Source organism: Balaenoptera acutorostrata, chromosome 6 (genome assembly GCF_949987535.1).
Source record: "Balaenoptera acutorostrata chromosome 6, mBalAcu1.1, whole genome shotgun sequence".
Taxonomy (NCBI): Eukaryota; Metazoa; Chordata; class Mammalia; order Artiodactyla; family Balaenopteridae; genus Balaenoptera; species Balaenoptera acutorostrata.
Genome location: NC_080069.1, coordinates 29667188 through 29679143, shown reverse-complemented (window position 1 = coordinate 29679143; position 11956 = coordinate 29667188). Strand labels below are relative to the sequence as shown.

The following is an 11956-nucleotide window of genomic DNA, read 5'->3' as shown; positions in this document are numbered from 1 at the left end:
TCAAGGCTGTCACAAGGTCACCAAAAACAAGGAAAGTCTGAGAAAATGTCAGAACGAAGAGCCTAAGGAGACATAACAACTAAATATAATGTGGTAGATACTAGAACAAAAAAAGACATTAAGTAAAAACGAAACAAATCTGAACATAGTATGGATCTGGTAAAAAAAAAAAAAAAAAAAGCGGTTTAATCAAGATCAAATGTATTTCTTCCTTGGGCTTTTTTTTTTAAATTAAATTTCTATTTCTAAGCCTGCTCTATCAGAGAATGTTTTTTTGTAACTATGAAATTCAGACATCAGCATAACTTGCATTTTGACCACATATGTTTCTTTAGAGCTAGAAACCTGGAATTACCTGCAATGGGCAAAATATTTCTAAATTTTGGTTATTTGACTAAGCTCTTCAGTAGCTGTTTCAATTTGAATTAAACCTCAGTAAAATGTATGTTTTTACAAGGAATTTAAAAGCCGTACCATCTTTATACTAAAAGAATAAAGATTTTTATTAAGCATTGTAAGTTGCATTCAATAGCCTTCAGATACACCACACCACAACCCATCTACAATCAGTCAAACCCAACAGCAGTTCATTCTTGCACAATCCATGAGTTAGGGCAAAACTCCCTTCAACTTACAGTAAGATCCTACTCAGGTCTTGCGGGCAGGGATTGGGGAATTACATCTCATTTCTGATCACTAATGTGTGATGAAGAGCATCAGGAGAATTATATGAAAACGAATAAGAAGTGATTCTGATTTCAAAGTACATTGTTTGGAAACATTAACAAAAACATCAAAATGATATAAGTATACCTGCTTCTACTAAATTCTTGATGGGAAAGTTCTCAAGAACAAGCAATTTGTTTCCTGCTACAGAAGGGGGGGTTGTTTTTTTTTTTTTTTTAAAGATCAAAGGGATTTTTTTTTTGTTTTTCACAGAATTTCATATTTTGCTAATATGAAGGCATAAAACAGCAACAAAGAACAATAATGCATACAGCAGTGAATACACCAGGGTAATGTTGATATTCGAAACAGCTAGATAATTTGGGGGGTTTTAGAATAAATGCAACAGAGGTCAATAATCACAAAATTTTAAGGTTAGAGCAAGATCAGTCAATGACTAAACAGAGTTAACATCTTTTATAGGACTATTACTGATTATTAGCATTTTTGTTTTGCAAATGGGCACATACTGGTAAGAATGGAAGAAAGGACAATAACATGCATAATATTAACTACACACTTTAAAAATTATGAACCATGCAGAAGTTTAGCTCAAGTAGTAGCACTAATGGTCTACGTCCGATTCAAAACCACATAGTTCATTGATCACAGATGCATGGTATTAAGTCACGAAAAGTTTCAGAACACAGTGTGTTGATTTTGAAAGGTCATTTGCATCTTCTATGATTTCAACTTTATCTCCATTTAACTTGCTTGTAAAGTATGTATGATGTACTGTATATTTAAAATCAGCAGAACGGCAATATTACTCTATAGTTTTTTTAGTTTTGATAGTTGCACTTTTTTTTTTAACACAAAAGAACCACATCAACAGTGATGAAATTTAAGTAAGAAAGAAAAACTGTGGTTGTGCCTAATTTCTTTCATAATCATAAAATCAAAGCCTTAGACAAAGCTTTCTTGTGAACAGTAATGCAAAATCAAAGATAATGGCATACATATGGTGCCAAATGCTAAAAATGATATTTTAAGCTATATATACTTAAAGACTGCCAAAATTTGTTTTCTTTATAGTTCAAGAAACACAGCTATAGGCTTTTGTCATTAACCAGTTTAAACTTTGTGTGTACTTCATTTTAAGTGTGGGAGTCAAATGCTCTTCATTTTCTTTCTCTCTTTTTGTTTTATTGTAGCATTTTGACTACAACTGGTTAAAACTAAAAATGTGTTGTTTAAATCTCTGATATCAAAGAGGGATCCGAATTTCCAAAGTCCTCATTTTTCTCTTACGGAAAGGAAAAAATGTACATAACTGTAGGCTCTCTTTCTCTCCAGATATTCCTAAATCCTTACCCTTCCAGCATCCTTCACCCTCTATAAAAAATAAGTTTACTCTTCTTTCTTTAAGACAGCTGCCTCCAGAGCATCAGCTCTACGGCAAGCACTGTCTGTACTTAGTGCATTTAAGTGAGGATTTGTATTGCACGTCTTAGAGTCATTGTTCAAGGCACTTTCCGAGTGGCTGGGGGCCCTGGTGTCGCCCGCGTTCCCATTCATCTGGGGAGCCGGCTTCTCCTCAGCCACCGCTCCGTTTTCAGCCAGGGACCCGTCTGAAGACACAGCGGAGGATTTAGATTCCCCGGATCTCGACTTCAGTTCTTTGGCCACTTCTTCTGCTGAAGCAGCATAAGGAGGCTTGCCCTATTTAAAATGAAGCACAGCAAGCGATAAGGCAGTTTTTGATAAACAGCGGGAGAGAGGAGACACCAGCTGAGGCCTGATGACACTCACTGCAGATTTAAGAACAGAACACAGCGAGTGCATGGCTGTGTCTCTCATTGTTATGTACTCTCCACCCTATGCATTTTATACTGTGTATACTCTCTATACATTCCATTATATACTCTATATCCTCCATAATCTATATTCTCTAAACTCTACATATTCTATTGTATACTCTATATACTCTCTACATTCTATTATATACTCTATGCAAGCTATTCTCTATATATTCTATTATATACTCTATACATTCTCTATACAGTTGACCCTTGAACAACATGGATTTGAACTGCGCAAGTCCGCCATTATGCGGGTTTTTTTCAATAAACACATACTACAGTACTACATGATCCACAGTTGGTTGAATCTGCGGATGTGGAACTGTGGATATGGAGGAGGGCTGACTGTAAAGTTATATGTGGATTTTCAACTGCGCAGAGAGTCGGCATTGTCCGAGGGTCAACTGTACTCTCTATACTTTACAGTCCATATACACTCTATAATCTATCCACTCTATACATTCTATTTTATACGCTATCCATTCTGTCATCTAAATTTTCTATACTCTAAACATTCTATTATATACTCTATCCACTCTGTAGTCTATATACAGAGTGGAACTGGAGGTACCTATCACCCTTACTTTAGAGACACCCTCTTGTACACCACAGGTTACCATGTTCCCCATTTGGGCTCAATTTTACACAGACCCAGACCCAGAAGGACTGTTCAACAGACCCAGAAGGACTGTTCTCATTTTAGTTTTCAATCCTATAGTTCAGAAACACTCATGTAAACTTTTCTAGAAGTCAATACTACTGTCATTCTCTTGGCACCTTGAGAAGCATAATATAAAAATATAGGAGGGCCAAGAAGCGGAGAAAAATAATACTGAAGACTTCAATTACATGCTTTCAAATCTCAAAACCCTCACTCTCTCGAGGAAAAGTCCACTTGCCAGACTAAACACACACTTGTGGCAGAGTATTGCCAGTGGTGATTAAGCAGTTCCCCCATGGGTGCCTGCTACATGAAATGTGTTGAGGCGCCTGCTTATTAGGGAACCTCCCTATAGTTACGAAGGATGCAGGAAGACTAAGACAGAAAGCCAGTCTGTACCTGTTTGGAAACAGACACTCCCTCTCTCTACAGCTAATTCTTCCCATAAGCGTAGGCCGCTGCAAGGAGTCCCCCACCACTATACGCACCACAAGCACGGGGCAGCACCACCTCCTCTGTCCCACTGACACATCGTATCAGAACTGGCCCCATCAGGATGGCAGCAACAGAGAAAGGAAGGCCAGAGACTCTTAGGAAACAAGCTGCCCTTCATCATCTGTCCTTCTCAAGGTGCAAGAATACTACTTTCACTTAAAAACAAGCAACAGGAAGTACCAAGGAATCCACACATTATGGCAACAAAAGATGGAACAACATCCCTAAGGACAATGAAATACATCAGAAAGGCATGTCAATAAAAGACCAAGACTGCTTCCTTTGATTTTAAAACAGGCTGTGACAGGACAGGTTGAGGAAGAGGAGCACAGATTAAACCAGGAAAAGCCATAAAGTGAGGTGAAAAACTTTGGGAAGAATTTAAAATACAGAAAAAATAATTCGAGAAATGAACACTAAACTAGAAGAAACAACACCAAATGAACATCATAGTACCTGAAGGTGAAAGAACAAAATTTTTAAAATCAGAGAGATGAAGAAAGGGAAATGCAGATCAAAACCACAATGAGATACCATTTCATACCCACTAGGATGGCCAAACTCAACAACAGATAGTAGCAAATGTCGACATGCATGTAGAGAATTGGAATCCTCATACATTGCTGATAGGAATGGAAAACGGTGCAGCCATTTTGAAAACAGTTTTGCAGTTCCTCAAATGCTTAAACACAGAGTTACCATATGACCCAGAAATTCACTCCTACATGCATACCGAAGAGAATTGAAAATGTGTAGTTAACAGTTAACAGTACTCTTATATATTTGAAAGTTGTTAACAGTAGTTAACAACACTCTTATAGTTAACAGTACTCATGTATTTGAAAGTTGCTAAAAGAGATAGTTAACAGTACTCATATATTTGAAAGTTGCTAAAAGAGTATATCTTAAAAGATATACTCATCACAAGATATACTCATCACTTAAAAGATTTCTCATCACAAGAAGAAGAAATTTGTAATTATGTGTGGTGATGGATGTTAACTAGACTTATTGTGGTGATCATTTTGCAATAAATACAAATATCGAATCATTATGCTGTACACATGAAACTAATATAATATTACGTGTCAATTACATCTCAATAAAACCTGGGGGAAAAAAACCAAACTTGTACATATATGTTCATAGCAGCATTATTCATAATAGTCAAAAAGTGGAAACAATCTAAATGTCCATCAACTGATGAACAAGTAAACAAAATGTAGTGCATCTATATAATGGAGCATCACTCAGCAATAATACAGAATGAAGTCCTGGTATGGGGCACAACATGTGCATTTACATGAAATGTACAGAGAGCAACTCCAGACAGAAAGCAGATCCACCAGAGACCATGGGGGTGCGGTGTATGACTGCTCATGAATAAGGGGTTTCTTTTGGGGTGACGAATGTTCTGGAATTAACGGTGATTGCATATGACCTTAGGAAGAGACTGAATTATACACTTTAAACAGGTGAATTGTATAGTATATGAGTTACATCTCAAAAAAGAAAGGAAGAGACGAAAAGGAATCAAGAGTATGCCAAACACTGAAGACAGACCCAGAAGGACTAGTACAACAGGAGCACCAGAGATGAAAAACAAAGCAAAGAAAAAGAACTGAAATGAAAAACTAGTAATTCAAGAAAATTTTCTGACATAAAACAAATTTGAAATTGCATTTGGAAAGAAAGCATTGCATACTGAGTGCACTGACCAAGAACAACCAGCAGCAGGGCATGTCACTAAACTTTGATGGAAAAACGAAAACAATTTAGGCATTTAGGCCAAAACAGCAAATGACTTCAAAGGGAAAGACAATTCAATTATCATTAGCCTTTAACAGCAAAGCTTTATAACAGAAGAAAATCATATAATGTGTAAGTCACTTGAGAAGATGTGAACCAGTATTTCTAATTGCTAGGAAAATAAACTGTTTTCAAATTAAACACTGTTTTCCTAAGTCTTCCCTAGGAACCCACTAAAGAAAGAGCCTTAGAGGGACAAAATGGACCAGCAGACTCAAGGCTGGTGGGGCACGGGACACAATTATCTACGAACCCTGGACAAATGTGGCTGAAAGGAGTATACTTTGGACAATGTAGACCATAGTAGCAAAGCTATTTTTCAAAACTGTGAGGATGACGGGGGAAAATGGGGGAAGCATATACCAACATTTTCTTTTAATTGTTCCCAGTGATTGTGCTGTTGATGGAAGAATTAGCTAGTCCTAGCAGACTGTGTATGCAATGTGGGATGAAGTAAATAATGAGTTATGGGATGTTCTAATTTAATCATCCTCTGGGTTCTTAGGAACCAAGATTCTCAGAAGGGAAGAAAAGACATACTGATATAAACAGTAAAGGTTAAGTCAAATTCCTGAAATCCTAAATTTGAATAAGAAGAGTCAGTTTAATTAGGGAGGAAAAAAGCAGCAGATTACATGTATATATGTTTGTGTGTGCATAGTATACGTGAGTGTGGATGTGTACACCTTTTCCCTCTAGCTCTGTTCATAGGAAAAGCCTAGAAATGGTGATTTGGTGTAGAAGAAAGAACGTAGAGATGTAACAGAAATGAGACTAAATAAAAGCCTATAGTCCTCAGTTTGAACCGGAAACATCAGTGTGAATTCATGAGAATCATACCTTTAAAAAATACAATAAAAAGGCATATCGGTTGTGTGTGTGTTTACATATATAAAGAAACAGGACTCTGTGTGTCTATGTACACAGAACACTAGGAACCATGACTGACCCTATGGCAGCCAGGGTCCATTGGTGCTCCTACTTGAAATGCCATTTCTCACTAAAGAAATTGAGAAACTAAGAGAAACGACTGTCACTGGTCTGCTGGGCTGGGTGATACACCACATAGGAAGCTACTGAAGACTAGAGGTCACGGCAAAGGGCTCAGTGGCCAAGGATGGGTGAGGTGAGCTACAAAAAACCATGTGTTGACCTAGTTCCTGTAAGGGCTGTAATACTCAGGCACCAAACAGAAAGCAATGGGAAGCATCTTTTTATAAAAATACCCCAATAAATAAAGAAAAAGAAATGACTGAATGAGAATATCTTCATTTTGCAATCTGCAGTATATGAATGGATTAACAGGTCCTAACATAAAAATAGATAAGCAGACATGAAAGCACACACTACAGTCTTGCCACAGGGACAAACTGAAGTCCGATGCAGCATCCAGATCCAGCTACCAGCGGGCAAGAAAGGTCAGAGCCACATGGGGAACAGCACCATGAGTATGAGTGTGCACTCGGCAAAAGCCAGAGGTCTGTAGGTGAAATAACCTGGGTTGTCCTTCAATAGATAAATGAAGGAAAAGAAAAGGAGGGAGGGAAGCCTGCTGATTCAGAGAGACTTAGAAGACATAGCAAACTATAAGAAAGTGAACACAATTCAACATCAGTGTCTAGGAACGCACATGCGAGTGATAAAACCAGAAAGAGACAAGGGAGAAATAACTGAGTGTAAAACTCCAGGGTTGTTAGTTATTTTGTGCAGAGGGAGGCAGGAGGTTAGTGTTGGGATTGGGCCCGTGAGGGGCTCTTGGTATGGCTGGGAAAATGCTATTCATCACACAGGTGATGGCTACATGGCTATTTGACTTATAACTCATTAAGCTACATTTGTGTGTGTGTGTGGCTTTTGGTATCTAGGTTTTATATTAAAATAAAAATAAAAGTGCTTAAGCAACATAGGGACACATATTCCCCACTACCAGCTTAGGAAAGGCCCCTGTATCCACCATGTATGACCATAACGTACAACCAGAGGCATTTTTATAGGACGAGCTCTGGAGAACCAGTCAGAATGAAGTTCTCCTCCCTCTTGTAAACCTGTCGAGAGGCCGAGAGTGCCTCTAGCTCAAAAGGGCATTTTGGTGAAGGCTGAGGAAGGTCAGGGTGGGGCTACAGGAGAGCCAGAATGAGCTGAGTACCTCCCCCTTGCTGGATGCTGTGCTGCAAAGAGGGGCTGCCTGGGCCTGCTTTCAGGAAAGAGACTGCCTCTGCACTTGACTTGCTTGATGTATTTCATCAAAACAGAAGCTACCAAGACGCTAAGATCACCTGGCAAAGGCAGAAGTTTTATTTTCTCTTGGCCAAGTAAGTTTCCAAATATGGGTTATTAATAAATGAGTCACAAGAGTGTACTCCTCTTAATGTTTACAAGGACACTATGGGAAAAAACTGTACTTTGACTAAACGCCGTAATTCAGTAAGTGAGACAACATAATACATTGTTAGGGCTGACTGGTGTTTTTAAAAGATTGTTCTCAAGGGGAAGTTCATCAGAATCCAGGTCCTAAAATGGAATATCCAAAGCTGAAGAAAGTTCTAGCTCTTTCATGAAGACAGACGTGACTTTATTTTCTCATAAGCTGATCCCTTCAGGGAACAGCTGGTCACGATGGTCCAGGAGGAGAAAAAGATGCACTGTTCCAGGATTTAAAGTCACAATTTTCTTTTAAATCCTAAATGTGATTTACCTACGTAATGTTTTATAATATAAACAGCATTAATAGCTCCTGGATTATTCTCAGCTAAATTCCTATGTACAGCATGTGAACACGAGATCATCCTCTCTTTACCACAAGTGATGCTAAAATGATCTGGGTCTGAGGGAATGTACATTTGGTAAGCACCATGTGCCGCTACTGTGTTAGAAGCTCAATAGCTACAGAAACATTCCGACACCCCTCCTGTCTGGACACAGGCACTGAAACCCTGGCCTGGGACGATCAGGCACTCAGGAGTGAACTGGTACTAGCACTATGTTGTGTTATTACCTGAATCGCACCCTGGTTTTTATAGCCTCTGCCATAGTACCTTCCACCTCTTCCAAATGTTCTGATCACTGGAGTGGAAATAACTCCTCTTGGACGCCTAAACACATAAAAGAGGACGAAAACAAGCAGAGTTGAATCTGTTACAGATAACATTTAAACATTTAAAATAATATCAGATGGATTTAAAGGTGTCTAGTCTATGCTATAGGAAGCACAAACTTTACTAAATCATGGTCACGCCAAAGATTTAGTCCAAGTAATCAATCTTATTTTTTTGGTATATATCCAGTGTATTCAATTTTAAAAATAATGCACTTCAAAAATGATTTTTAAAAACATTAAAAAATGGTTAATTGAGTAATTTTTGGATAATTATTTAATAATGGTTTAAATAATTACATAATGCTATATATAATGGATTCCTATACAACCACTAAGAAGGATGTGAAAGAAGAATGTACTTAATGATGTAAAAATGTTCCTAGTAAACTCATGATTAAAGTAACAAGTAAGAGGCTGTTTTTTTAAGTTTATACAAATACATTTTCATTGTTCAGAACTTACCCTCTTGCTGGTCCTCCAACAGAAACCACCTGTAGGGGGAAAGGCCCACGGCCTCCACGGCCCCGTCTGCTCCCAGCCCAGTGGCCAACCACGGTGCCGGCTATTTCTAGCTTCCCTCCCTGAGAAGGTATAGGTTGGATTCCTGCACAAAAGTAGATGAAAAAAAAAAAAAAATCTTTACAATCACAGGACTAGCAAAGAGAAATAAGCAAGCAATTTCTTTTCAATTGTGGTTTCCGTTTCATATGAAGCCCCTTTCTCTTGCTCTGTGAAGACCTGTTTATTATGTGAACTATCCATGTGCACAAGTTTGATTTGAATGGTTTTATTTTTAAGCTGTTGTTAAAAATACACCTGAAAGTAAGACAACTGTGTTGGCTATTTAAAGAACCCATGACAACTGAAATAGGTTACAACTGCAAAATGAGCTCGGCTGTTAGGTAGAAATAGAGCCAATAAAGTATTGGGTGCATACGGCGCACCTTCTATATGACCAAGATGGAAATCTGCAAACTCAGGATGTCTTTCTCTTTGGGTAGTTACTTACAAGTTTACTACCTTAACTAAACATTGCAGAAATTAATCAGTAAAGCTAGCCTGTTACTTCTTATTGCACTATTAAACAATAATTTCCTTAGACAGGGTTACAAATATTCATTGTATTCACTAACTTCTATTAATTACTGGTAGCCGGCATATTCTAAGGTTTTCTGACTTACCTAAGAAAATCCTCAAACAATTAGTTGGTACCAAAATTTCTGATAAAAACAAAACGAAACAGAACCTCAAGCATCTTCTTTTCTGGCACAGGGAATGGATCATAATAAATTCTCCATCATCTTGGTATTAGCCATGATGATTAACAGCCAAGTAGCGCTGTTCAACAAAATCTACAACAAGCCTTACATTTTCTAGTAGCCACATTAAGAAAGTACAAGGAAACACATGAAATAAATATTAGTAATATATATTTTAGGGAGTTCCCTGGCAGTCCAGTGGTTAAGACTCTGCGCTCCCAATGCAGGGGGCATGGGTTCGATCCCTGGTCGGGGAACTGAGATGCCGCATGCCACATGGTGCAGCCAAAAAAAAAAAAAAAAAGTATATTTTATTTAACCCAATATACCCAAATTAACATTAATTTCAACATGTAATCAATATAAAAAACAACTACTAATGAGACATTTTACATTCTTTTTTCTGTATTAAGTCTGTAAAATTAGATGTGTGCTTAGGACACACAGCTCAGTTTGGATGAGCCACAGTTCAAGTGCTCGAGAGCCACATGTGGCCAGTGGCTACTATACTGGACAGCACAGATCCGAATTCCAGACACAATTTGGTGGAAGTTAAGAAGCAGGTTCCTCTTGTCATTTCAGACTAAAAAACCACTTCTGACCAAACAATGTTCATAGTCAGAACTCCCCCCTCCTGCCCTCCCTGCCACCACAGTATTTTATCACAACTGCAGGCCAGCGTAAGTTTCCAGGTAAGGGTTGCAAGAAGCTGAAGCCGACTGTGAAGCAGAGAACACACGTTACTGTGCACTGCATAATGCGCAGTAACAGGAGGAAAAGCACCCTGGACAGCCGGGAGAACTAAGGGGAGGCGGGAGAGGGGCATGCAGTAGGAGAGGAGAAGTGGCTCCTACAGCTACAGAGAGAGGGCAGCATTCATCTGTAAGAGTCTTACTGCTACAAAAGATGTCTCTAGGTAGCTTCTGTAAGTACGCAAGTAACTGAGCTGGAAAAATATTCCCGGTCAAGAAAGGCTTGCCTATCCTAAAAGTTCTTCAAAATTGTATTTGAGTGATCCTGTAACGTAGACTTGATAGCCATGTTTAGATCCGCAGTCCCAAAATGTGGGATTTATGACAAAGTCACAAGTCATGGGCTTCAATCAATCAAAGTACAGCAAAATCACAAGATAGTATTTCAAGACTAAATGTTAAGACTTTTTCTCTCCCTCACAAGCCTAATACAAATAAGAAGAGAAGCAACGGGAGTTTAAAATAGACCATTTATATATCTGATATTAGATCTTTCTGTAAAAATGTTTCTATGAAACAAACTGTGATAAAGTTTTTTATGCCAAGAACTGTACAATGCCCTTAGAATCTTCTATACAAGCATCATCCTCTTTACCCAGAGGGGGCTGTTAGGGAATACGACAGGAAAAAAACGTCACTGGGTATTACTGGGCAGCCTGTTCTATCACAGGAGACAATGGTTAGGAGGCCAGGTGCACAGAAGGAGGGCTGTGTGTGGACACACACTGGCCCCTCTGGAAGGCAGAGATGGGCCACAGCAAAGCTGCTGCAGAGACCTGGGGGCAGGCAGAGGCTGGGAGAAGAGCAGCAGTGAATGCCAGAGTGGGGACCTATCAGGAAGGATATGGTGCTGGAGTCAGGACAGACGAGGAGGAAGAAGAGCCAGAAGAAGCGGGAAGCTGCTGGCGAACAGAAGCTCTAGGAGGAGGTGTGGCATAATTACCGCCCTGTGACTTGCTAGTCCTGCTGCTGTCACTGCCTGAGAAGGCTCCGCAGTGTCCTGCTGCCGTCGCCACGCGGAAGGCACGGTAAGCGCCTGTCGCTACGGTTTCCCCATAGGGGCCTCCAAAGCCACAGACTCCTGTGGGACCCGGGTGGAGAGAGATGGGAGAAGCCATGAGGAACTGGGTTCAGGGAGAGCCACCAGTGGGCTTTCAGGCAGAGCAACCCCCATGTCCTTCAGCTGTTGTTCTTACACCATCAGCTGCCAGGGAGGAGACTCCTGACCCCTCTTTGTCACCAACAACACTGAAATGTCGCCTTGCCTGCTCTTGCAGGAGCCTCTGGAGACCGAACACTATTGTTGTGGGCTCTGCCACAGGCTTGGGAGGTGGCCTTAGTGGAGGAGAGCTCCG

At 39.5% G+C, this 11956-nt stretch overlaps 1 protein-coding gene across 1 annotated transcript in view; it reads right to left on the bottom strand.

Moving 5' to 3' along the window:
- Positions 1 to 478: 478 nt before the first annotated feature.
- Positions 479 to 11956, bottom strand: part of FAM120A (family with sequence similarity 120 member A) — a 105418-nt gene continuing 93940 nt past the window's right edge. Inside the window, exons 15-18 of the mRNA XM_007182017.2 lie at positions 11545 to 11682; positions 9053 to 9194; positions 8489 to 8585; positions 479 to 2388 (exon numbers count right to left, since the gene is read on the bottom strand). Coding sequence (XP_007182079.2) covers positions 2077 to 2388; positions 8489 to 8585; positions 9053 to 9194; positions 11545 to 11682 — 689 coding nt within the window. The 3' untranslated portion in view covers positions 479 to 2076. The remainder of the gene's footprint in view (positions 2389 to 8488; positions 8586 to 9052; positions 9195 to 11544; positions 11683 to 11956) is intronic.